The sequence below is a fragment of the Podarcis vaucheri genome (assembly GCF_965113315.1).
Source record: "Podarcis vaucheri genome assembly, chromosome: 2".
NCBI classification, from domain to species: domain Eukaryota; kingdom Metazoa; phylum Chordata; class Lepidosauria; order Squamata; family Lacertidae; genus Podarcis; species Podarcis vaucheri.
The window spans coordinates 79,105,904-79,133,867 of record NC_138760.1 but is presented as its reverse complement, the minus strand read 5'-3'; the positions used below and the strand labels follow the sequence as shown (position 1 = coordinate 79,133,867).

Here is a 27,964-nt window from a genome sequence, read left to right as displayed (position 1 = left end):
TTTTGAGTTTTTGAAATCTGAATATATTTTAATACCTTCATCCTATTTTTGTTTTAAAATCATGTTTGTATATTTCTGGCCTTTTGACATGGAAACATTGTAAGCATATTTGAAGTTTTCTAATGTTTCTAAATCGGAACAAGCTTGTTATTATTTTCATTTCGCCAGCAAGCAGATTAGATAATTTAAGACTACAGAGGGCCAGGTGTCAAATCCTCAAAACCCCAACAAATAAGCCCTTAGACATAATCCGCAGGGGAATATAGAACAACTCTCAGGATTCAACAATCATGTTCATTATCTCCATATTCATGCCTTACACACCTTTACATTTTTTGTTGGCCTGCAGTACTTAATCTTCTCAATGTGAATAAATATATATATATGCTGAGATATGCATCTTATGGTGGAAGCTATGCACATTTAGGGTTTCTACCTGTGAAAAGGTGTGCTTACGAGGTGATAGGGAGATGTAGACACCATCAGCACAAACCACCAGGAAGTTTAATGGCACTTGCAGAGGAGAACTTACTGGTTGATTGCGCACTTTCAAGTTAAGCATTATTCAATGTGACACACTATATATGCTGTACTGCCAGGTTCCATATACCTTACTTGCTAACCTAGAGGGAGGAGTGCAGGGATGCTCCATCTTGCAAGCAGCACCTCCCTTTCCCCACCAGAGGAAGCAGCTTGTGCAATGCAGGGAGCTCCATGCTCCCTGCACTTTTCCCAGGATGACTGAGGGGGGGGGTGTACCTCTTTCTCAAATGAGAGCAAAAACAACATTGCAGGAGTGGCAGGCTCCTCCTCCTGTGCAATGCAGGCATTGCTGACTATGCAGTCTGTGCCACTATTAAGGCTTTTCGCTCCACAAAGAAGCAGTGCTTAAAATTGTCAAATGCATTTACTTGGGATGGGATGTGGCACCTTGAATCCCAGAGGCAACACCCCTTTGGGATGCAAACAACCACTTGCTGTTTTTTTCTTCTTCTTCACTAAACTTATTTGAGAGGAGGGGAAATATACCTCCATAAAGAGGTGATGTTATGGGGATGAACATAAAGGCAGCTCTATAAACATAGGTTTACCAATGCAGATGTAGATATAGTTTCCACTTGCCAAGAGGAGGGTTGTATCACGATATTTACATTATGTATCCCTCTCCCTTGTAGTCATTCATTAACTTCTCATATTGCCATTCATAAAGGTAGCCATTCAACTCTTTGTCCAAGGCAGCAATCTTGTGCACACTTACCAAAGAGTAAGCCTCACTGAAAACAGTAGGAGTTATTGCCAAACATGCTTAGGATTGAGTTGTAAAACAAGCATCTTGCAGGTTTTTTGCTTTAGGCTTTTTAAAAGTATCCTGGTTTATAGGCCTACTCTGGCATGGGGGAATTTTGGGATACAAAACTTAAAGTGAAACCCATTTTCTTCCTCACTATACTTCAGTGGATGATATTTTACTGATACTAGCAAGGACACATGTCAGATTAAAGCATCATGCTGTTATCCAATCTATTGCTCAAGCCGCATGCTGGTAACAGGGAGATGAAGGGGCAGGTATTCCTCATTGCTTAAGTACATGTTGATCTACAATGTCAGTGATTGTGAGTATAGTTTCTAGGGAATTTGCTGGCAATTCCAGATGATGTTATCAAATATCATGTAAACCTGAGGATGAGGAATTATATTGTAGCATAATGTGAAAAACGATCTTTCCAAGCAAGGGCAAGTTTTGCTAAAAGCATCATAAAGTAGTGTTGTTCCCTTGGAGCGTTCTGGGGCGGGGAGGAGATGGCTGTCCTTTATGGCTGAATCTTGTTCACCCAACTCTTACCTGCATGGGAATGGCAAGTGTCAGCAGTAACTCGGTACAGTCCAACAGAAAATTAAGGCACCATGCTGCAGCCAGCACCTCTGCTGTTAAGTCCCAAAGAGTGAATATCCAGAGAGACACCCATCCCCATGCCAATCCTACTTTGGTGTGTGGGGAAGGCAGGTTCCAAGTAAGGCAATATTAATTACTATCTCCCTCAGCAAACCTGCCTTTTCCTTCATCTTCACCAAGTTCTGTAGGAAGATCTCATGTGGCAAAGCACCCGTGGCAACATTTCATGCCCCTCTACAAGTGAGGGGCACGGAGAGAGTGTGTAGATTTGCCCAACACCATACAGCATATAATGGAGGGAAAACTGGGGCTTTTCCATGGTGCCTGGACTCCCACTGAAAATTTGAGATTGCTGGATCTTTGAGAACTAGGCATGCCTTGTAGCAGTGAAAACCAGCTAGGTGTCAAGAGCATCAACCCGCAAAAGGGAAGAAGGAACCAGGGGGGAGCTTGATTAATCCTGCAGCTTAGGACTTACCCTGATTTTCCGGTTGCTTTGGCCTTGGGTTTGATATGTGAAGGGAATCACGTGGCAGAAGGGTGCAGCATTGGTGTTAAGGGGAGAAGGCGGTGAAAGGAGCCAGTGACAAGGCAATAACGTTCTGCCACAAAACCCAAGAAGCCTCAGTGGTGAGAACCTCAGTCCTACAAACCTGGTGCTTGAGGATTATCCTTTAAAACGCAACATGGTTAGCTGGTGGTGATAAAGAGCTGGAGCTCTGGGACCTGATGCAGGAACTGTGCAAACAAGGGTCTTGACTGTAAGTGCTTTGGTAAGGAGCAGAGAAACAGCTGCTGACGCCTACAGAGCCCCACTTTATATGTACTGGTGTAAGTGTACATTTCTGCTTCCAACATGCTTTGCCCCCCTTGTGTACCACTCAGGGATGCTGGAATGCAACAGTCTGCTTTGGGTGTGATCTCAGCAAGCCCTAGCCCTCAATCAAAACATCTAAGGCCTACGTCCCCTCTAGCAGGGTTCCCGTCTCAAAATCGGAAGCAATGCAGGTTTTCAGCTTCTCTCTCTCTCTCTTTCTTTGGTATCTCTCTCCCTCGGACTGCTGCCTTCTGCTCTGCCTGCCCCTATTCAGGCCTCTGCTTGCAGTGGAAGGACACTGGCCAGGGCAGAGATGAGATGGGCGTAGATCTCAATCCCGCGAAGGAAGACCTGCTCATTCAGGAACTCGTTGTGGTCATGCAACAGCACAGGGGTGCGGTTCATTGGGGAGAAGCCGATAGCCGGGTGTCCTGCCTACAAGACAGTGGGAGGAGGAGGGGGGAAGAGGAGACAAGAGAAGCTCAACCAAAGTACTGGAAGAAATCAACTGACAAGGTAAATGCACACAGGAAACGCACTTGCACTCACCGCTCTGATATAGCGGCTGTCTGTGGCAGCAGGGAAGATCTCGCATTGCAGCTTCATGTTCCTGACAAAGACAGAGATACTATGACAGGGGAGCTCCCATTGCTAAGCTAGGCTATCTTTCTCTTGCCATGGAGGCTCTAACCTGCCTGAAGGCGGGATTCAGATGGTGAGAATTTTTAAAAATGGAGCACAGGGTACCTCGGATGAACAGAATGGGAGACGTTGGGAAGGGTGAGGCTAACTGGGCCACTCTCCTGTTCTCCATACTGATCCCTAGGGGAGTCTTTTTCTGAATGCCTTGAATGTTAGGTTTCCCCCCTCACACATCCCTCCCTCCAAAATGATGTCGTGTTTACAGTTCCTTCTGCGTCCGGCAGGTGAAAACAGCCACCAGCCTCCACAGGGGTCTTCAGAAGAGTGAGTGTGAGAATGGGGGGAATGAGGCGTCTTACTCACATGTCCCTGCAGGTGCCACTGAACGCCTTCCACCAGGGGTCAGATTCCTCTGTGGAGGTCACCGACTGATCCGTGTATTTCTAGCCCAAAGAAAAGGGTAGAGGGTGAAGCTTGGAGGAGGCAACAGGGCACCTACAGTGCAGGAGACTTGTGGCAAGGGCTCGGCAGAAGCGGCAGCAGGAGTGCGAGAGGTTGAGGGAGACAAGGCAGAACAGAAGGGCAGCCATATTGAGAGAGGAGAGGCCCAAGAGGGAGATGGAGGAGAGAAGGAGAGAGAGAGAGAGGTGGCAGCAGCAGCAGCTGCAGCAGCACAGGCGGCCATGTAGCCATAAGCCAGGAACTGAGCTATGCGCCTAGATCTAAGGGGGTGGCAACAGGCTGCTGGAATATTCCCTCGTCTCCACAGTTACCTGGTGGAACTCATAGCTAACACCTTCTCCAGCCGCCCGGCACCAGGCTGTGAGCTGCTCCTCAAATGCCTGCAGAGCAGAAACAAAGAAACATGGTTATTTATTTCATCCAGGAACTGCTTCCTGTGAAACATCTTGAATCTGTTTAACAATAAAAACATCATCAGCAAAAACATATAAAAGTCATTTCAGATGTAATAACAGATAACAGACCGGATTTTTTTTTTTTAAAAAAAACCCCAACTTATAAGGCTTGTTTAAGAAAGCACAGTCTTCAATAGGTGCTGGAAAAATAGAACCTCTCTGATCTGTACGTAGCAGAAAGGAGGTCCAAGGGGTAAGTACTGCCACACTAAAGGCAATGTACATTGTACAGAAAGGACCTCCTGATGAAACGGTATCTGGACAGGGTTCTCTTCTGCAGGTGATCAGCTGGGTGTAAAAGGGGTTAGTTGATCTCAGAATGATTCTGATTTCAATTTATCCCACAGTCCTTCTAACTCATCCCAGAATCCTCTGCACTCCTTCCTGCCATGGTTAACCACCATTCTTACCCCCACAAATATATATAAAAATATATCAAATGCTCCTTAAGCTTAACCACTGATCCAAGGATCCATGCTGGCTTAGAACCATGCCAAACCTCAGAGGCTTCCCTCAACTGCTTCCCCAACTGGCTCCTTCCTCTCTTGCAGCCTCTGAAGGCGGGTCCTGCAACTGGAGATGATCCTTCAGGGCAAGGAGGAAAAGTGGAACGGGAAAGTCAGCAGGGCTCTTGGAGGTACCTTACAGACAAAGAAATCCACCCCTTCAATTCTCCTAATCATAACCAGAAAGGGTTGCAAGGTGCTTTCATGTGATCAATGATAACCAATGCAAGACAAAAAAAATTACATTTTGTAATATTTTATAGGATGTCTCAAACAATTTTAACGTAAGAAGCCTAGGAACGAGAGCTCTAGGTGACACAGTCCAATGCAGGAAGAGTAAACATACACTCCCCAGCCATTTCCCAGTAAGCATATTCCAGGCAATACCCCACAGCCTGAAGATTAGTCTCCTTTCCCCTACCTCCTTCCTTTCTGTCAGTAGCCAGATACTGTACCTTTAAATCTACTGTGGGAGGGATGCGGATGTCAAAGGCAGCAGACATCTCAGAAGGGACCACATTGAAGGAGATGCCCCCATTGAGCATGGTCAGGTTGAGAGAAGTGACGTCACCCAAGGTAAGGTGCTTCTCTGATTTCAACCTGCAAGAAACAAGGGAGAAAGACTTTCACCCCACATCTTTGAAACGCTGCACGTAATTGTTCCCTAAGTCCCAAGGGTGAAGAAACAGGAGGTTAACATCACTGTTCCAAGTATTGGCAGGAACAGTGGGTATTTTCAATCGTCAGAGCAGCTAACATTCCCGCCCATAAGAAGCGGAGTCCAAATGACAGGTGACTCATACAGCAGCTTACAAGTGGTCTTGGAAACATAGACACGTTCCACTGCAAGCCTCTTGTCTCAGGAACAATGAGTGCCACTAATGCTGGGATAGGGGACCAGAATTCTTCCAGATGTAGTTGGCCTACAACTCCCACCATCCCTCACCACTGGCTATGCTGGTTGGAGCTGGTGGAAGTTGTAGTGCAACAACATCTGGAGAGCCATAGGTCAGTTCCCTCCCTGCAATAAAGCTTCTCTGCCTTTGCCCAGCAGGGCTGTTGCTCATGGGCTCTACAACAACCTGAATGTTCCTCAACCCACACAGATGGCAACGAGTCATGCATCCGTGTGGCCCAATGAATAATGCTAGCATCAGTCCTAAGGGATGGCTCTATCTCAGTTACAAGGACAAACTTAAGGACTGAAAGGCCTTTGCACATTAGAAATGGTCACCAAATAAATAGCAAACAAAAGTGAGCCATAGAGAAGGTCAGGAGAAGCTCCCTTCCCAACACAGTCAGGCTTCCCATTGGGGCTTCTTTTTTCCTCACCTTTGTTTCTCACGCTCTCTAAACTCCAGGAAGGAAGTAATCACTCTGTGCTATGGGCAAGAAAGCAGAAAAGTCAATGCAACAATATGGAAACATAGATACATATTCTAATGAGCAAATGTTTTTCAAGGTGGCCCAGAAGCTGGATGGTACCAGGCTCAAAGGCTTGTGTAAAGAAAGGTCTATGAAAACAGACCTCAGCTTGGATGGCTGAAGGCATTGCTTTTAGATCTAAGCAAACAATTCTGTTCCCTGCCAAACAAAAGCAGCCTCGCCTCCCACGCCACTTCGCCCCTATTCCTAATCTCTTACCATCTTTTCAGCAGCTGTGTTCTCAATGAATCTGGATCCATGTCCTGGGTTCCCTTCTACCTTCACTTTAATCCCTGCAAAGTATTCAGAGGAAGCACAAAACATGAATGGTAAGCAAGGTAGTCCAAGCAACACCTTGATGCCCAACTCCTACAGTAAGTGAGAACCACATTCAACACATCTTTTAGAGGAAGTGTGCCATGATCCAAAGGATCAACATGCACAAAGAAGAGAGAATAGTACCGGAGTGTTGCACAGACCCCCATGGCTGATGAGCCAAACGGCTTCTGCAGTTGAATAGTGGGCTTGTTTCTTCAGCAGCAGGAATTGTTGCTGCTAAAGCCGCAGCAACCTAGCTGCACACATCATTTGCATCCATATTGCATCCATTGTTTCTCAACTTATATGGGGAAATGGCATAGTCTATACTTTAAGAGCCCCATTTTTAAAACGTAGTGCGCCCAAACAAACGAAAACAAAACTGCATGCAAACTGTAGTGCAACGTTTTGCGTTACAGTGAATTTTCAAAGAACAAACAGAAAGGTTATTCCATGGGTAGGCAAACTAAGGCCCGGGGGCCAGATCCGGCCCAATCACCTTCTCAATCCTGCCCGCAAACGGTCTGGGAATCAGCGTGTTTTTACATGAGTAGAATGTGCCCTTTTATTTAAAATGCATCTCTGGGTTATTTGTGGGGCATAGGAATCCGTTCATATTTTTTTCCAAAATATAGTCCGGCCCCTCACAAGGTCTGAGGGACAGTGGACCAGGCCACAGCTGAAAAAGGTTGCTGACCCCTGGTATTCCTACAAATGGAGTAGGAAGGGTGGGATGCATACCTCTGTCCTAGTTTCCATATAACCTGAATCCATGTCAAGAGTAGGTACAAGAAAAAAATTGTTTCCAAGTTGTAAAAAGCCCCTAACTATTCAGAAATGCTCTGTTGTGTAATACTGAGTGGATATGCTTAGTGGTGGGAAAGTAGTTTTTTTTTTTTACTGTCATGGAGTAGACCCTATAAGATTTTCCTCCATTATCTCTCTAGCAGTTGTCCACAACAATGGGTGAATGATAAAACTCTTTCCATTTGTGGGCATCGTACCAAGAAGGCAACAGGGATGGGCTAGAGCACCATAGGAATAAATTGAGGAAGAGCAAAGGAGACAGCAGTAAGGCAGCAGATAAGACATTGGACTGTGGCAGTATCCCAAAGAGAGGGAGCCAGAAAGCAAGCATGGGTGAAGGGGAGAAAATGTGAGGCAAAGCCATATAGGAAGGGGAATAAAAGCAGCAAACTATAGTAAATCAGCTTTATGGCAATGTTACCATTCGTATATCCAACAAATGGTGGATATCCTGTTACCTTGACATGAATCCCCACTCCCTTTTACAGATATAAGGCAGGGGATGCTGGCAATCACACTTATATGGTCTGTTAACACTCACATGTGAATGCCGACTTTCAGACATTCACTGCAAAATTATCTGAACTCACAAGTTACAAGCCCTTACTGAAAATCCCAAGGTTTAAAAAACCAATCAAGGAAGGAGGCTTAAAATTCCAAGTTGATTCCAGTGATGTTAACTGTGACTAAAAATCCACAGATTCGAATCTACCATGAAAGTGAAAAACAGCTGTGGCTAAGAATTATGAAGTCCCAAACCAATTTCAACAGGATGCTGGTCTCATTATCTGCTCTGGCTCCTCCATAAAGCCCCGAAAGCTCTAGGAAGTGTTACATGTGTGACTATTTTACAGTGAAGACATGGGTATGGCAAAACTCCAGAAACTACTCAGAAGAATTCGTGACTTCCCTGTGAAAGAGGCTCAACAATTCTTTCTTTCAAAAGACATTATCTCTCCCAAGATCTGTATTGAAAATGCAAGCAAACATAATGTAAGACCAGAAGTAGCCATGAGGGAACCACAAACAGAGACAAAAATCCAAACACACAAACATAGAAGGAATCCCGGATTGTACTCACACCACGGACATTTTTCGCCATAGAATACAGTGAAAGTGTCTGTCGGGTTTGCCAGGCCTGGGGGAAGAGAGAGAATGGAATTAGGAAACAACACATTTAGCTAGAAGACACAGTAGGCTTTCTGAAGCGCCTTTTGACCAGGAAAGCAAAGTGGCTGGGGATTCATTAATCTCATGCAAGTGAGTTCATCATTAGCCTTGCACCAGTAAAACAAAGAATCTTCACCACTGTATGCCCCTTTTTGACACTAAGCCTGTGACCTAACAGAATCTCATTCTTTCTCTCTCCCTCTCTCTCTCTGGCAGTGAGAGAGGAAGTATGCCCAGGTAATCACCAAGGATAAACTGAAGCAAGGGTAAAGCAAAATGTATGGGCTGGTTCCCTCATACACTCAAGTCCAAAATAGCTTCCCTGATGGGAGCCTCACCTTCATCCAAGGCAAAGCCAACATTAAGCGTTGCAAACTCAGGTCGCTTCACAAACATTTCCATCCCCTTGTGGCCCCCAATCTCTTCATCTGCAGGGGAGGGAAAAGAGACCAGGTAAGTGAATCACCAATTGCCACATAAACACCTTTGCTTTCAATCTCCAGAGACCAACCACATCTCTCTCTGCACTTGAGAGTCAAAACAGGCCCAAGAGCTTATGGCAACTCACAGTTCCCTATGGGAACCTGGAGGGATTTCACTTGTGGCGACTCAGCTCACAGTGATGATCCACCTTAGCAATGACACAGAGATTTGTGATGTTCAAATTGTTTCCTGCTGTGTAGCAGGAGCCAGTCAGTCTGCTCAGGAGAGCCAGGAAACTGCAGACTGTACTAATACTGTAAAGGCTGCAGAAATGGCAGGTATCAGTATCTGGTTACCTGGGCTGCAACAGAGGGCCAGAAGAAACATTCTATGGGAGAACGGTGTTTGGATCCCCTCAGATGTATTTTTATTGAATTAAACCTATGTGGTTATATGCTGCAGAGAAGGGAGGGGGACATGAACCTATATTGCAGTTAATAGCAGCAGTCTGTGGGGATGTGGGGAGTGATTAAGCCATGGAAGTAGTGTGAAGGGAAAGGGTTAAACACCCACCCCTCCAGTGGCATGGTCTCAACCCAAATTGGGAGGTACCATGATTGCTTTTAACCACAAAAAGGGCATAAGGAGAGAACACAGACTTTCCATTTACATCCAGTCAGGCCCAAAATCCTTGGTTGTGGTACATGCATCCTCTGCAGGTGCCCTCTAGTGTTCCAAGGATGGAACAAGAATGGCTGTCTATTAAAGGATCTACAAGCAAAAACCTTGTTTTGGGCAGCTACAAAGACCACATAAAGAAAAGCCCAGCTGGATCAGGCTACAGGCCCACTTACATTGTTCTCACCATGGCCAACCAGATGCCTCTGGGAAGTCTGCAAGCAAGACTTGAGTGCAACAGCGCTCTCCCCACTTGTGATCCCCAGCAACTGGTATTCAGAGGCATACAGCCTCCAGCAGTGGAGGAGGAACAGCCGCCGCCACTACCAGATATTAAATTCTGGTTCCCCTCAGCCACCTCCTATAGCATCTCTTAAACAGACAACTACCAAAGGAGATGGTGGCGACTTATTTTCTTTTGTTTTTGGTGAGTCTGGTTATTGAGAGGGGATTGAGGGCAGTCAATACAGTGAAGGTTTGTATGGCAGGGATTAAAAGGTTGGGTTGACTTGCCTGGTGTAATTTGCAAGCTGAGAGGGGAGGGGAGGGACACAAACTCCTACTACTTCAACTGTCTTTTGGGAGGGAGATCTAAGGAAAGAGGAGGGCTGGGCCTTTTAAAGTTCATTCAAAAGGGTTGAGAGAAATATGGAAGGAGGAGAAACTATTAGGGCAAGAAATACAAGTAAATGGGAAAGAATAAGCCCTTGGTTAACTCACCTGGGACAAAACTCATATGAACAGTACGTGGGAACTGTCTCCCTTCGGCTTTCAGTTTCCGGATGGCCTCTATGTACCTGGAAGTAAAGGAGCCTTATTTAGTGGCTGATGATACCCCTGGGACAATCCAGAGATGCTTGGCCTACACCCAGTCAGGATCATGCACAGGTGCAGGAATGACAAAGGAGGGAAAGAGAGGGTGGGTTTTGTGGGGGTGGCGATTGGAAGCTAGCTGAAGCCTGGATCAGAGTCCATTGACTTCTAAGATACACCATACAGGGCAGAGCAAGACAAGTAATTTGTATTAACCACACATTAATAAGAATTCGGGGGTGCTCCTGGTTCTGCCTTTATTGTTAGAGGCACAGATAGCCTTGGTGGCTATGAATGCCTTTTACCAGCTACCGCTAGTCTGCCAACTATGGCCATTCTCATAGTTTGGCCACGGTAATTCATGCATTGGTAATTTGCTCTATGTGGGGTTACTCTTGAGCCTTTTCTGGAAGTTCCAGCTAGTACAAAATGCTGCAGCTAGAGTGTTGATGCAGACGGACTATCGCCAACACATAACTCCAATGCTCAAAAGCTTGCAGCGACTGGCTATATGCTACTGGGAGAGGTTCAAGGTTCTTATATTAATTTACAAGGCCTTTACAACTTGGATCCAGGATGCCTCAAGGACTGCCTGGTTCCATAGATTCGTGTCCAACCACTGATGTATTTGAGGGAGTCACCATCAGGGATCCCCCATGGCTCAGACGCACAGTTTGTATCTACCAGAAGCTGTGCATTCAGTACATGGGCGTAGCCAAGGAGGGGGCAGGGGGGCAGCTTCTCCCCCCCCCATCAAGTAAAACAATAGAAATACTTAACTAACTGACCAATCACGTCAGTCCTGCCCCCCTCCCCCCGCAGCAAATATCCTGGCTATGCCCATGCGTCAGTACTGTGAACTTAATTTTATGGAACTTCCTTCCAGTTGAGATCAGACAGGTTCCCCTCCCTGCTGGACTTCCGATGACTACTGAAGACTTTTTTTTATTCAAGCAGGTATTTTAACTGAATTCTGATTTTATGGTTTTAGATGATTTTTATTTTTATGATGTTGAGTTACTTGTATACTGCTTATGATGTAATTAAGCAGCACATAATGTAATAAAATAAAAACAAGATGGCTACAAAAGTTATACAAAACTTTGCTACTTGCAGGATTTAACCACCCACATACTATGCAGGCAGCATTTGTGTGTATTAGCAGTCTATCTATTCCTGTTTACCTTTGGGGCACTGAACCCATTACCATTTAACCCAAGGCACACTGGCCAATCAGGATTAAGTTTACCGCTGACTTCTGCACTCACTAAAGTGCACTAACTGAAATGATCACTCCACGTGAACTATGATAGGATGAGATAATCTTCTCAGTCATGTGTCCTCTCCTCCACCATGGATGGACTTACTGGATAGAAACACATTTCATATCTTGGGCTCCACGTGCATAGATGTTTCCCTCAGAATCCTTGAAGGCTGAAAACGGATCATAGCGCCAATATTCCTGTGGGAAGGAAAACAGCACAGAGCACCTCAGGAAGATAGGAGTGATGGGAGGACATGAGGCGCTGAATCCATCCATATCTTCTTTGTCACCCTATGTGATTTGGCATGTGTGCCTGCTTGAAACACTCTGATGCCACTACAAGTGCAATTAAAAAAACAACACTGTGGGAGACTAACTACAGTGGTACCTCAGTTTCCGAGCCGCTTAGTTCACGAACAACTTGGAACCCGAACGCTGCAAAACCGGAAGTAGGTGTTCCGGTTTTCGAACTTATTTTCGGAAGCCGAATGTGCTCTGTTTTGCGTCCCCCTGTGTTTCCTGTTGCACTGCTAATTTGCCCCCCCCCCCATTGTAATTCAAGCCTTCTGTTTCCGATTGCAGTGTTCTGAGGTGATATCTGGAGCTTATAATGGGTGCTTTTGTTTCTGCTATTAATTTTGTGTTTTTTGCTTTGAGGCTTTTTCAGTTAATTTGTTTTTGAGACCGTGTGGATCCCAGTTCAGCTACTGATTGATTGATTGATTGATTGATTGATTGTGTGACTGCAGAGAAGGATAAAACCAGGCAAGAAAAAAAAATGATTTTAATTTTTATCATCTACAATGCTGTTTTATTTACAGTGGTACCTCGGGTTATGAACTTAATTCATTCCGGGGGTCCATTCTTAACCCCAAATCGTTTTTAACCTGAGGCACGCTTTCGCTAATGGGGCCTCCCGCTACCACCGCCAGGCAATTTCTATTCTCATCCTGGGGCAAAGTTCGCAACCCGAGGTACTACTTCTGGGATCCCGAGTTTGTAAACTGAAGTGTTTGTAACCCAAAATGTTTGTAACTCGAGGTACCACTGTATTTTATAGTACAGTACATTGTTTCTTGCTTTCATTTTACTATTTTACTATCTCATAAGATAGTAAAATTCATGTTAAATTGCTGATTTAGGGGTTGTTTTTAAAACTCTTGAACGGATTAATCCTTTTTGCATTACTTTCTATGGGATGCATGCCTTGGTTTTGGAACACTGTGGTTTTGGAACAGATTTCTGGAACACATTAAGTTTGAGAGGTACCACTCAAGGTACTACCACAGGGTACCACTGTATTAAAGAAACCATCTAAATGCCTACAGCTATTTATTTCTCCCTGAAGGTGGCACTCTGCTGATATAAAGCTGGGGACTAGAATAACGAAGAGGGCAGAGTTTCCTTGAGTTTAAATTATAGGGCTTACTCAAAGGTATATTGCATCTCATCCCTCAACTGTTGTCGTCCTAGAACGTGTGAACTCTGTGGTATGTATTACTAATCCCCCAGGATGACACAGGTGTTGATGTGTATGAAAATGCATCACACCAATATAAGCACCGTCACCTGTGTCCTCTATATATTCAAAACATGAAGCAAGCAAGGATTATCACGCTTCCCTGGGTCTTTCAAAACATTCTGAAGGAGGGGGCACATTTGTACTACCAACACCCTTTCTGAACAGCAACATCACATGCAAGGTGCAGAGACCTGAATCCCCTCCTAACCTCAAACACCGGCACGACGTCTGTATGGGAATTCAGCAGTATGGAGCGGAGATGTGGGTTTGTGCCTTTCCAGGTCAGGATGGTGATCACACGGCCAGGGCAGACCTGCAAAAGAACACCAAGTCAAGTTGTGGGTTGCTCGTCCTGTCGCTAGATCAGTATGGACAAAAAGCTCCGCAGATGGTTCCCAAGTGCTTGGAAACGGTTTTTTTTCTAAAGGTGTGCAATCCAGAGAGGCAGCAACAGGGGCTGATGGATGATGATGAGAGAGAAGCAGCCCTGTTCTGGCTCACACTCTTCTACCTTATTGCGGCTTGGGCTTTATAGTCATTTTTGAGTTTCCATAGGGTCTTATTTTCTTCTCTGCAAATTGTTCCATTAAATTAAGGGAGAATTCGACGGACAGCAAGCACACTGGAGCCTTAAGGTGGCTTTGTCTCAATTCAGGTTTCTGCAGTAGCCACTTGTGGGAAATAAGCATCACCGTGAGGTGACGAGGCAGGAAAAACGTTTTGAAACTGCCACTTGTGGGGCAAATGGGTAGCGAGGGAAGCATTATAGGTGAGTAGTTTCTGTAGACTTGTTTGCAAGGCTGAGCACAGGTTGGGTTGTATTCCAACCAAGTTCTACTCAGAGTAGACCTACTGGAATTAATAAATCCGAGTCACTCAGGTCCATTAACGTCAATGGATCTACTCGAAGTAGGACCGGCACTGGGTACAACCCTGCTCATTGTGAGTTAAAGAAACAGGTGTGAGGTACAGTGCCACAGGCGGAATCAAAATGAGCCTTGGAATTCAGGCAAACACAGTGTCTCCTTATGGCGAAATCAGGCAGCCCCAAACTGCTTCTGCGGATCCAGGTCCACACCTGCAGTCCTCCAACGGCATAATAAAATGCAGTACTTTCCAACACAGAGAAGTTCCAGAAATCACTAGACGGAGTCCGGAACAGATACAGGACTCTGGGAAATTCATATAGGCTTATGGTTGCTAGTCCTTTTAAAGTACCCTGGACTATCACGATAAAGACTGAGGTAGAGGCAAACTCAAATATTTGAAACTGACCCATTTAAATTTTAACATTTTGGGGGAGAATTAGCCTTTAACTATACATAGGAATAGAGAAAAGAACACAAATCACTCCTTTTTTTAAAAAAAAAAAAAGTTTTCGTTTTTGCATGGCATTAATTTGTACCAATAATCAGTCTAAACACAGGCCCCAATGCAGGAAAGGTCAGGCTGGATCTGTTCAAGAATAGCCTGAGAACATGGTAATAAGAGATTAATGGGATAGCCAGCTCATGAAGAGATTATAGGCTGCACGAGGGCTGCAACAAATTATAAAACAGCCAATATGAGCACCAGCATTATCAGAATGCTTCCCACAGCGTGGCTTAATCAGAAGGTTGCCTGAGAATAAATCTGAAGACCACCACCACTACCTTGCACCACACAAATCAAGAGGGCATAATTAATCAAAACTTGTTCAAGACTGCCATTTATTTATTATGCTTCTATTTCACCCTTCAAGTCAGGCCAACACATGTGGTCCTGAAGAGCCCTATCTCGGGAATTCCTCTCTCTTCCCCACCAAAAAACCCATTTGGCTCCATCCCAAGTCCTCCCTTGATCCTCAGTTCTTCTTCCCCATGGCCTCCTTGTCTAGCATCTAGTCCAGCATCCTGCTCTCACAGTGGCCAACCAGATGCCTGTGAGAAACCTGCAAGAAGGACCCAAGCCCAAGAGCTTCCTGTGGTTTCCAGCAACTGATATTCAGAAGCATTAGTGCCTCTGACTCTGGATAGGAGGGGAGACTCTGGATTTCTCTTTCTACAATGTTTTTCCCCCTGCACATCCCCTAAATCTGTTCTAGGGGTTCCCCCAACCCTTTGGAAAAGATTTGGGGGAGGGTTCAAGGCACACACAGGGAGGGAAGAGGGGAAGTCCCATTGTGCAAGTGGAAATCCTTGCATTGGCAGGACTCATTAGGAGAATATGGCTCTCAGTCTCTTTGGAACCTCTGCTAGGCACTATTTTGGGGTCATTAATTTGCGGCTCTGACTCCAGCCTCCGTACTAGGTGCTGGTATTGGACACCAGTATTGTAACAGAACCGGTGATCATTTGTGTAAAACATTATCACCACCAGCAGAGAGGATTTACACAATTAACAAATAAGGAATGCCAACATTATTTCACCACTAGGACTGACTGATTATCTCAGGCCCAAACTGTCAATAATAAGTCTTCTCTGGAGAAGTGTTAAAGAGTACATTTTTTTTGGCCACAAGGAAATAATAAGGGGTTGTAAACTTAATGCAGTGATTCCAACTAAGGAATCTAAAATTGTGGTCTGCATTTCACCCATGACTAACAGGAGTTTTGTGGACACTTTGCTCCTGTGAATCCAACGCCATCTTCTTATTCCTGGTACTTAAAACAGATGGAAGTTTGACAGTGACAACAATCCAAGAATGTTAAGAAATATCCCTCTTGCAGATGTTAAGAGAATAAGCAGATGAGACGGAATTTAAAAGACATGTACCATTGTGATTATCAAATTTGAGTCTGTGGTGGTGGAACTAGAGCTCTGCGTTATAATTCTTTAGGCAGTATAGTTTTACAGTTTTATTTATGCCTCTCATTTTGCTAGCTCGTTATTAATAGTGATGTTATGTTGTTTTTGCATCTGGTATGAATAGTTTTATTCATGCTCACTGTACCCAGCTCTGAAATGTGTCTTGGTCAAGGGAGGCTTAGAAGTACTTTAAATGAACAAACAAAACAATGTTCTTGAGAGCCAGGAACCATTTACCTTAGCCCAAAGCTTCCTGTATGACAGGAGATTAATGGCACCTCCTTTACCAAGTCATAAGCTTTGAGAGACTATGTAACAGTAAATTGGAGATGGGTGATCAGACATCCTGACAGAACTGAGTTGGGGCAATGGCTTTCTCATTAATTACCTCCACTTTCTGACACTGTAGGCCAAGTTCAGAGCCTATTCTCTCCAAGAATTTCACTGCTGTGTCTGGAAGGAGAGAGGAGAAGCAGCTGTAAAAACCACATATCAATGAAATACATCGCTTTAACCACCTTTCGGTCAATGGCATTTATTTTACTTATGCATTTACTAAAAGCATTTATAAATTGGCCTTAAGAGACAGCCAGTGTAGTGTTTAGAGTGATGGACCGAGATTGGGAGACCAGGGTTCAAATCCTCACTTAGCCATGAAGATCACTGGGTGACCTTGCGCCAATCACTCACTCTCAGCCTAGTCTACCTCAACAGGGCTGCTGTAAGGATAAAATGGGGAGGAGGAAGAAGAAACATGCCCACCACCTCAAGCTCCTTGGAGGAAAGGCAACATAGAAATGCAATAATAAATACATAAAACCATAAATTACCAATAATAATAATAATAATAATAATAATAATAATAATAATAATAATAATAATTTATTATTTATACCCCGCCCATCTGGCTGGGCCTCCCCAGCCACTCTGGGCGGCTTCCACAGAAAACAAAAATACAATAAAATATCAAACGTTAAAAACTTCCCTGAACAGGGCTGCCTTAAGATGTCTCCTGAATGTCAGGTAGTTGTTTATCGCTTTGACATCTGCTGGAAGGGCGTTCCACAGGGCGGGCGCCACTACCGAGAAGGCCCTCTGCCTGGTTCCCTGTAGCTTTGCTTCTCGCAATGAGGGAACCGCCAGAAGGCCCTCGGTGCTGGACCTCAGCGTCCGGGCAGAACGATGGGGGTGGAGACGCTCCTTCAGGTATACTGGACCGAGGCCGTTTAGGGCTTTAAAGGTCAGCACCAACACTTTGAATTGTGCTCGGAAACGTACTGGGAGCCAATGCAGGTCTTTCAAGACCGGTGTTATATGGTCTCAGTGGCCGCTCCCAGTCACCAGTCTAGCTGCCGCATTCTGGATTAGTTGTAGTTTCCGAGTCACCTTCAAAGGTAGCCCCACGTAGAGTGCATTGCAGTAGTCCAAGCGGGAGATAACCAGAGCATGCACCACTCTGGCGAGACAGTCCGCAGGCAGATAGGGTCTCAGCCTACGTACCAGATGGAGCTGGTAAACAGCTGCCCTGGACACTGATTTGACCTGTGCCTCCATGGACAGCTGTGAGTCCAAAATGACTCCCAGGCTGCGCACCTGGTCCTTCAGAGGCACAGTTACCCCATTCAGGACCAGGGAATCCTCCACACCTGCCCGCCTCCTGTCCCCCAAAAACAGTACTTCTGTCTTGTCAGGATTCAACCTCAATCTGTTAGCCGCCATCCATCCTCCAACCGCCTCCAGACACTCACACAGGACCTTCACCGCCTTCACTGGTTCTGATTTAAAAGAGAGGTAGAGCTGGGTATCATCCGCATACTGATGAACACCCAAGGCAGCATACAACATGAAGCAATTCATTAAAACTTACTCAAATCATCAGTGTAGCCTCTACAAAAAGCTGCACATCCATTGTACCTAATGCAGTATGAGCAGTAGAACTTTTCCCCAGAGGTGGACAGTAAATGGAGTTGAAGCATCGGACAAGGTTTTAAAATATTTTTGGGAATACATCTTGTTTGCATACTCTGGCTTTTACATGTTTTTTTTGCAGAATGTCGGAGAGGCCTCTTGTTTGAGCCCTCTGTTTCAGATTAGCTAAAGCAGTTCTTTGTCTTAAGTATTTTCCATTGAACGTTTTGAATAATAGCAAGCATTACTGTATTATATTCTTATTTATTACTTGCTCTTCACCCCAAGGTGGGTTACAACATTCAAACACAGCATAGCACAATATTAAAACTTATAATTACAGACATAAGAATGGTCCTAGAAACATACACCTCATGTCAAAAGGCAGGGTAAAGAGATGTAGAAAGAGGTATTTGGAAAGACACACAGCCGAAAGCATAAAATCACCTGGTACACTGGTTTTCCGAAGTCCATCCAGCACTTTGCCAGCTGGATCATAGTTATTCTCCTTTTTCTTGTCCAAAATTGTGAACCCCTGTTTTGCCTTCTGATAGCACGCTGGAATGCCATCACTGGGAAGGGGTGTTCAAACCTCTAATATTTCTATGTACAAGAAATATTTCCCAAAAAAGCGTAGAATTTTTGGGTGTCATTCCAGCATTTGCTTCTATGGAAGGCTCTCTTATATTGCAGTGGCAATAATGCAACCCTGAAACTGGCAGAAGATGAGGCTTCAGGGCAGAGGCTGATCTCTCACTCCACACTGCTTTTTGCAGATGGGCACAGTTGTTGGGCAAGGGGGAAGCAAGAAGAGCAACTTGCACCTTTTCATTTTTTTTCTCTGAAGCTCAGTGTGTCAAGTAAAGAAAAGGACTGTCTTGCCCTCCCCTTCCACTATTCTTCTGGCTGAATATTGCTCTGAGGATTATTTTGACATATTTTGTCATTTATCCTGGAAAGGTTCTCAAGTCTTGTAGGTGCTGCTACTTTCAAATGCTTCCCATTGCACACTTTATATCCATCCATTCTCCCTGCCCCCCCCCAGTTGACTAGCCAGTTTGACAGGGACTAGCCAAGGCATGTTGAGAAGTTAAAGCTTTCTAAAGATGGTAGGCCTGCATGGAGCAGCGTTGCCTAATTTTCCTTGTAGATGAAATAAAAAGTACAATTTCTGCAAGGACTACAGGGTCAACTGCATACTACTGACTGTGTCCAGAGAGTGTTAAGTGTTGTTGTTTTTTTGCAAAGCTAGCCCTCTCCTTCTGGCAGCCCCTCTCTATTTCAGAACCTTCTATGTGGGCCTCCTTGACCCAGTAGGGCAAAACAAACGGAGGGGGGTAAAAATCTTTTGCTTTCATTCTGTGGTTCCTCTCAGGAGTTTACTTGGCCAAGCAAACAGGAAACAGACCTTATTAAGTCCCCTTTGATGGATTCTTCTCCCTGCAGGGCCCCTCCAGCAAAACAGGGGAGGGTGGGGGGGATTTCAACAACAAATCTTTTCTCCCTGCAAACGCTTTGTGCTGGAGTTTTCTGGCGCAGTCCTCCTATTGCCCTTCTCTCCTTGGACACAGGAAACAATTCATACAGTTTCATTCTGCCTAGCTCAAAAGTGTGCAACAATGATAGTCCAGTAAGAACCTAATGGTTTCATCATTGAAGAGGTGATGCCCTCTTCATGGACCCAAGCCAAGACTTTCTCCACTGAGACTTTTTCACAAGCAACACTTGAATGGGCTTCTCCTGCTTCTGTAAGTGAAAAACGCACAACAGCTAATTATGGCTCTCTTGCACTTTTCTTCCTCCCACTAACATTCACAAAGTGGGATGCATCCCAGGCAGCATATCCTATACAGCTACAGGGTGGGTAGCTCAGGATCTAGTGCAGGCATAGGCAAACTCCAGCCCTCCAGATGTTTGGTACTACAATTCCCATCATCCCTAGCTAACAGGACCAGTGGTCAGGGATGATGGGAACTGTAGTCCCAAAAATCTGGAGGGCTGGAGTTTGCCTACAGTATGCCTGATCTAGTGAATCCCAGGCCAGGCTAAAGGCCAAAGGAGCTGTTTTGAACAATGATCTATGCAATCCACCACCACCCCCCGACCATCACCGCATGCAGCAGATGGGTGTGTGTGTGTGTGGATTGCATGCTAAGACAATAATTCTTAGTTACAAAAGTGCTTATAAGTGCTATTTCTGGCAAAGCGGTGGAGCAGTAAGCCATTGCTTTGCTTGAACTGAAGCAAGTTGACATAAGTAAAATGCAAATAGTAATCCAGTGCAGGTTTGTTATAATAAAATCATTTTTATTTTTTCCCAAAATGACTTGGCCAGTTTTCTTTAGACTATTCACAGAACCAGCCAAACACACAGTTGGTGACAGTGTGAACAAAAGACTGAATGAGGTTGCCCATAGCAATCCTGTCATGTGTACCCTCTGCCATGCCTGGGATTTGATTTTCAGTGTGCATTACACAAGAGCCATTTCCCCCTCTGGTATATCCAGCACACGCTGCAAGCATGTGGCAGGTACATAAGGCCAGGCGGTAGATAAGGGGGCTACCACACAGAGGCTTTCTTTTCAACAACTTTCCAATGGACGCCATGCAGTAGGTGGACATGCAAGGGTGCCCCCCATACAATGTATTTTCAATTAAAATACACAATCTCGCTTCTCATATGAATTTTGACCCTAGCTCAAAAAGGCCAATGTAATGCAATTCAGATACACCAGGCAGGCTAGGACTGCAGACTTTAAGCCACTCATTCCAGAGTACAGTGGTACCTTGGGTAACAAACACCTTGGGTTACAAACACTTTGGGTTACAGACTCCGCTAACCCAGAAGTAGTACCCCAGGTTAAGAACTTTACCTCAGGATGAGAACAGAAATCATGCAGCGGCAGCGCAGCAGGCCCCATTAGCTAAAGTGGTACCTCAAATTAAGAACGGTTTCAGGTTAAGAACGGCCCTCCGGAATGAATTTAGTTCGTAACCAGAGGTACCACTGTAGTCCTACTGGCTTCCATGGCCTTACTTCAAGCTATGTGGTATGGGAACAGGAGCCTAAGTTACAAGGTGACTTAGAAAGGCTAACTTTGCCAACTTTAGGCTGAGTACACTGAGGACAAGGGTTCACATGACTGCAACTCAATGTCTGCCTGAACGAAGTGGATGAGAGCCAATGTATACGACAGACAAAAAATTCTCTTCCAGCTTAACTCACTTGAGTGCCCAGTGCATACAGATTTACTCCTGTTGCCATGAAAACAAGGCTTAAATCCTCTCACTTTGTGACTCATTAATACTTCAGGATAACAGAGGGGCAATATTTGTCTGAAGTAAGCTCTGGAATGTGGACTTCACTCAGCACCAAAGTTCGAAAAGCAGCAAAGTGTTTCTTAGATAAACTATTAACATCTGCTGTTTCACACTTCTGAGTAGCTTTGGGTGCAAAATATCACTATTAAACCCCTCCAAATTACTTTCTGATCTGACAGCTATGGAACACATTATTTCTTTCAAATGGCAACTCAAAAAGCCGTATGTAGGGATTTGTCCACCAGGCATGAGTGGGGGTGGAGGAAGAGAAAGGGATATCACATCCCTATCTGATGTCCGCTGAGGTACAACTTGCATTCTATATCAGTAGTGGGGAAACTAGGGTCGTCCAGATATTACAACTCCCACATCCTTTGCTGGCTGGGGCTGATGTGAGCTGGAGTCAAAAAATCTCTGGGAGGGTCACAGGTTCCTCATCCCTGGCCTATACTGTGCTCATCTGCACTGGGAAGGAATCATGGTTAGGAAGGTGAAGGTAGAAAGGTTAAGTCTGCTGAAACAACGTACATGGGTTGGAAATGTGACTTGAATCTTTTGAGGAATAGACTGAATCATGCAAGGAACAGAAATTTTAAACACACACACATCCTGAAACTGGAGCTTCTATGTGACTTGCATTTTATGAAACATTCCATTCTGGTCTAGCAAGTTTCTTCTGCTCCTCTGCCTACTGAGGACCACTGGGGTTTTTGATGTGCCTTTCTCCAGCAGTAGCTTTCAAAAGTTCCAGCCAAGTATTTCCGAAACTCAAGAAAGTGTCAAAAGTTGTTTGTGCTACAGTATGGTGATTTGCTGTTCAAAGTGGGAAAGGGCAGAAGTCCGACTGGGCGCATTCAAGACCTTGTGTTCTTCTAAAATTGTTCTCTGGATTTTGGCAGAAGGCTATAATCCAACAAAGAGAGACTCATGCATAAACCTGTTAAGCGGTTAATAGTTCAATCCTATGTGCACCCTTCCACTCTGAAACAGGCCCCATTGGGCTCAGTGGGACTTACTCTCACAGAAGTGAGTACAGGGCTGTCTGTCGCCTTATTTAACTGTGTTGAATTGTGTTTTCATCGGCCTACTCCATATCAGTTGTGGCTTCCCTGTTTTCCTAATGCTGAGAATGTCTCCAACCAAGTTGTGCTGGTTCTTCAGCGTAGTAAGGAATTTTGTGCATCTAGTCCTCAGGAAATTTTACTGACCTAGTTCAGAAATAGTAAGTTTGTGTCTGATCTGAATCACTCAGACTGAAGATGGTGGCAGGCTAACATGGCTGAACATTTCCGCATATAAAATGTTGCTCGCACATATAAAACTTTTTGTCAGCGGAAAATGCTCTAGCATAACCCCTTTCTTTACATTCTAGTCTTCTATGGGCAGCAAACCAAACCACGGGAAAATGTCATGGGACATGTTACCATTATTGCAAGATACCCTGTCTGAAAGTATTTTTATGTTATGATTTGATTGAGTTGGAAAAGGAGGCTAGAGAAATGTTCTGACTCTGAAGTAGAAAATGCAATGATGCATTGAAAAGATGGCAAATGTACTGGATTGTATTATAACGGTTAATTTTCTTGTCAATTTTACATATCTTATCTGGATATTTTAATTAACAATTTAATAAAAATTGTCCCAAAAATATCCCTGGTCACAGGTGTGTTTGTGTGTGTGTGTTTAATAAGGCTAAAATGTTGTTCTGAGCTTCTCAGAGAAACAGTGGCATAGAAGCAGACCAATCAGGTCCTGGCAAACTCTGATGGGATGTTGTTTTAAAAAAGAAAGCAATGAAATGCATGTTATAAAGTGAGAGGAAAGATATTTCTCCTCACTCTTTATAGCACAGTTTTAGTGCTGAGGGGCAATGGAAGTCAGGCTTATCCATGTGATTATAAAGGCTAAATATTGAAAATAATACATATGAAACATGGGGTGGTGGTGCTAGATAGATACTTACAAGCTGTACTCAGAATAATTCATATGGACCGAATGATCACAGCACAGCACAGATAATCATAGGTCTTTGTAAATATATCCAGGAATGCATAATTCCAACTAGATGGTTTTTCCTGTTTAAATTATGCTGTATGTTACAAATGCATTCAGTGCATCTTAGCCAGAACAGGTGAGATAAAACCATTTCAAATGAACTCAAGAAATCAATTTGTTTTGTTCACTCTGGCAAATGATGCAGGAACATTACCTCCAGCTGCTAAAGTAACCAGCCTCCGAATGGACTCCCATTGGTTGCTGATTATGTAATGTTTCTGCAAAGCTCCAGCAGTGACACCAGTCAAGTAGACAGCAGCAGAACTTCGCCTTTTTAAAATGAAGGAGGAAAAAGAAAACACCCTCCGTACCATAATCAGGCTCTGGCTGGACAGTCTTGATTCTCAGATATTCCCGGAAGAGGGTGACTGATGGATCTTCTTGGGGGTCCTTCTCCCCTTGCCTTTTAGGGTCTTTCTCTGGCAGCATGTTAGCCTTCTGGACACAGGATATTAGAGTCCTCTGTGAAATTAAGAAGTGAATACATAGGAAATGCAGAGAGCAAGAGCAAGAATATCATTCTCCCTTATTTACTGTTCAGAGTGGAATTGCGCTGCTACAGGTACTAACTTGTATAACCACATTTAATTCCTGCTGTGCCTTCTCTCGCTTTCCTGAGGCTGCAGCAACAGGAGGAAATTGCCAGATGGCACCAATAATTGACTGGTGATTTAAAAACTTCCCCGAAATGGATTCGCTCCCAAAATTGTAATGGTTCAAAAAACACACATCCAAAGCTATGAAAGCTGAGCTCAGCACTTGAGGGAAATCATCATTGCACCCAAGTGGGGAAAAAAATCCCAATCAAGGCTTTCTTTCAACTCAATTACACCTACTACTATGAAGGTCACAAGGTTTAATCTGAAAATGAGCATGGCCATGTGCACTTTCTACAACAGCTTCTTCTGGGTATTGTGTCTCTTACAGAGCTCTTGGGCTAGAGCACAAGGCAACTTTTGCTGGAAATGAGAAATGACTGTACAGTAATGGCAAGAGTAACGGGTGATGTGTTCTCTTAACACCTACATGGAAGCATTCAAACAGGCAGCTTAGCAAAAGGTGCTGGAAACACAGAAGGGTGCGAAACTGACCTACAAGTTGGGAGTAGTGTTGCCACCTCCACACACCCCCTGCTGACTGTGTCCTGCATTCACCACAGAAACTCCACAGGTATAGATAGCCATGCCCTACAGGTGTGAAGAAAGCTGCATCCATTGAATTACTGCCAGTCAGACAGCTGTAAATGGGTACAACTTGCATTATCAATGTGTAGCTGCTCCTAACAGATGGGTTCAAGCAGTGCTTTTTTCTGGGGGGACGCGGGGGTATGCATACCCTGAAACATTTTGTGAATCTGAGTTTGGCCTCATTGAGGGGCAGTATTTCAACACGAGTAGGAAAATGAGAGTACCACTAAACGTTTTTTTAAAGAAAAAAAGCACTTGGTTCAAGACTCTTATTGAGGGAACTCTATGATATGAAGATCCACAGTTTGTGTTCTCCTTTTACTAAGACAATAATGCTGTAGGATATTGAAGATTCAATATTGGGGGTTTTTAGACATCATGGTAGTGACTAGAATAGAAGGGAGGCTGGTAAAATTAATAGCACAGGAGAAATTTCTGGTGATTAGGTGTTAAGGAAACTGGTGAGTATAGAATTGGGAAAGGGAGAATTAAGTGGGCAAGAGCAAGTATGGGAAGTAGGGTTTTGGGGGGGCGTTTGTTTTGTTTTGAAAGAAAAGGTATGGGGAGAAAGACTGCAGACACTTCTGCCCAGCAGGATTTATTGTGAAGAAGGTGCTGCTCAAGCATGGAAATATTTCATAACATCCACACATCATAGTTGATTAGTCCGGAAAATAGCATGGGGTGGCAGTTTCATGTGGACAGCATTGATGCTATCCATTTTTTAAAAAAACACCCAAAAAACCTGAATGTATGAGCAGCACTGAGTCCACAATACACTGCTGTGTGGCAATACCTGTGTGGCAAGAAGGAAGGCTTGTAGAGTTGCTTATCTACCACAGTCAGCGCAACCAGGCACTTCAAATAGGCAGGCATAGGCAGGTACAGTTGGCGAGCAAAAAAGTTCGCGAGAGGTTGTAACTTCGGTGGACTTGCTTAGCAAAGCTAGATTCGTGTTAAACAGGCACAGGGCGTTGTGGGCAGCAAGTTATTAAGGCAGCAGGGATCGAGAGGGAAACTTTTAGAAAACGAGCAGTGGCAGATTTGGCCAGGGGAAGTTTGGGGCATGACAGCGTATGATGAGTGCTGGAAAATGCTGCGGCTTTCGTTTCTCGCTTCTTTTTTAAATGAAGCATTTGAGGGCAGGGGAGAAGAGAACGCGTTTGTGGAAGCAAGGCTGCACTTGACAAGGGGAAAGGCCGGCCACACAACGCAGGCAGCGGGACTGGGAAGCCGCAGTCGATTCCGAAGAGGGGGGTCGTCCTCGTGGAGAAGAGCAAGGCGCGTTTATGGGGAGAGCGGTCAGGAGCGGGGGCGTCCGAGGGGCGCCGAGCCAGCTCGCCCCTCCCCAGCCCCCTCAGGACGCGCCTTCCCGCCCCGGCTGCTAAGTAAACAAGTAGTTCCGCAGGAACCTCTCTCCCTCCTCCCTGCAGGCGCAAGGGCCGGCGGTGCCAGGCGCTGGCGCTGCCTCGCCCGGGCCGCCCAAAGGGGACCTTTTCGGGCAGCCTCCCCGGGTCGCGCCCTGCCCCGCTCACCCACCTCTCCGGTCGCCGCAGAAGCCACTGCCTGCCTCCAGCCCTCCTCCTGCTGCCGGGCTCTGCTGCACTCGCGGCAGCAGCGGCGGCGGAGGAAGGCTGGGCGCGGGGACAGTCCTGCCTCCAGCCCGCCCGCCGGCCTCAGGCGGGGCCAATCCCACGGGGGGCAGCTGGGCCGCCTTGCCTCCGTCCCAAGCCGGGCGAGTGGGAGGAGGGGGCTCTGGCGCACGTGGCCGAGCGGGGGGGGGGCTTTCGGGAAGAGGCAGAAGACGCCTCTGGTTCAGGACTTCCTGGGAGGGAGGGAGCTGGTTAGGGTTACTGCGGAGGGAGGGAGGAGAGAGCCGAGCGCGCCAATGCACCTTTGCAGCGGGGTCCCGCCTGTCCTCTCGCCTTCAGGGCTGGCCTTGGCGCCAAGTTCCGGGGTTTAACACCCCTTTCCCGTCGCCCGGGCCCGAGTGAATTAACCCTGGTTGCCAACCAGAGAGAGAGAGCGCGCGCGCAAAGGCCAGGTTTTAAACGGCAGGCTTGGGCACGTCCAGGGCCCTTCCACAGGGAGCACTTCCTGCTCCCCAGCGCCGGCTCTTCTCTTGAGCAGGCTGGCTAGAGGGTGGCAGCGCGAGCCGCTAGCGGAAACTCGCAGCCCAGCTAAGAAACTCCAAACTCTTAAGTCGCCCCAGCCCCTTTTTAAGAGAGCCTTCAAACGCTCAACATACATCGCCTTGCAATTTTTTGCCACAGCCCTGTGAGGTAGGTGAGGGTATTAATGGACATAATGGGTGGGTGCCCCGGTGGAAAATATTGGGGCAGGGGAAAGTAAGTTAACATCCACCAAGTGTTTTTGCAAAGTTGCCAACTTGAATACAGCATTGGAGGGGAGGGGCAGGTAAGCCCCGCCCCGCAGAATCGATCACATGACGCGGTTCACACACACTATTTGAAAGGTATTGCCCATTAACTTTGGGGACCCTGGTCCCCTCATTTTATTTGGCTCCTAGGATTTGGCTCCTATGAATCTTTGGGAGCCCATCAATCTATTGTCCTTTTCAGAAAACTTCCCACAATCTGAGGGCACCTAAAATGCGCCCCTGGTGCAGAAGAAAGGATATTGGATTACTCCCACCAGACCTTTTGCTGAGAAAAGTTTTAGCTCGTGACTAAGGGCGCAAGTCCTTTGGGGGAAGTAAGTTCTGTTAAAAGCCAGTGGAACTTACTTCTGCATAAATATGTGTAAGTTTCAGTTAATCACTTTCTTTATGCTGTATTGAACTCCTGCCCCTTCCAAAAAGAAAAGGGGCAGAGTTCAAGCTTAGGCTTAACCAGGAGGCAGAATACCGACACAGCAGCATATTTTTATACTCACTTTACCTGCCATGGCTCTCAGCCTGTTTACTGAATATCCTATATTGAGTTTTTAATATGTAGTTTGATTAGTAATGTGTAGAAATATGGAGTTTAAAATTAAGGCTCAGAAACGGAGGGTCAGAAGAGTGGTGTGGTGATAATGAAATTAAGCCATTATCCTGAAAATAATGCTTAGCACGTTGTCTCGTACTTCAGAGCATTCAAAGTGCTTCACACATTACCTTTGTTGTAAAACCTTACAAATGCCTATAAATTAGTATTGTCTGGCACCAAGTGGCAAGTAGTTCCAAGGGCAGCACTCACCTGAACTTGGATTTCTTTGGAAAGAGAAATCACTGGAAACCTACAGCATTTTTGCCACATGTGAGTTCATTAGCAAGCTAAAGATGGGTGAAGGCAGATAGCATAATAGTCTTACTAAACAATAATAATAATTTTATTATTTATAACCTGCCTATCTGGCTGGGGTGCCCCAGCCAGTCATGCTCTTACATCACTACCCAAAGAGCATCCCCAAACGGTACCTTCCAGAGCTCTAAACTACAACTCTCCTTTCTTTCTCAATCCAAGCTACATGTGGCATATGTTTAAATAAACATAACTAGTTATGTTG

General features: G+C 45.3%; 1 protein-coding gene across 2 annotated transcripts; it reads right to left on the bottom strand.

Moving 5' to 3' along the window:
* ACY1 (aminoacylase 1) lies at nt 1–26,698 on the bottom strand. 2 transcript variants are annotated; one of them, XM_082214566.1, is made up of 15 exons: nt 26,349–26,698; nt 23,579–23,729; nt 16,372–16,436; nt 13,405–13,509; nt 11,778–11,872; nt 10,318–10,394; nt 8,835–8,924; nt 8,408–8,464; nt 6,421–6,494; nt 6,109–6,158; nt 5,232–5,376; nt 4,127–4,195; nt 3,717–3,796; nt 3,261–3,321; nt 1–3,146 (listed from the first exon to the last, which is right to left on the bottom strand). In XM_082214566.1, the coding sequence occupies exons 2-15, from the start codon at nt 23,694–23,696 to the stop codon at nt 2,982–2,984; spliced, it is 1,251 nt and encodes a 416-aa protein (XP_082070692.1). In that variant the 5' UTR covers nt 23,697–23,729; nt 26,349–26,698; the 3' UTR covers nt 1–2,981. The 2 variants fall into 2 exon arrangements, with proteins under 2 accessions (XP_082070692.1, XP_082070691.1); XM_082214565.1 differs by lacking the exon at nt 26,349–26,698 and adding an exon at nt 25,994–26,155.
* Nucleotides 26,699–27,964: the final 1,266 nt, after the last annotated feature.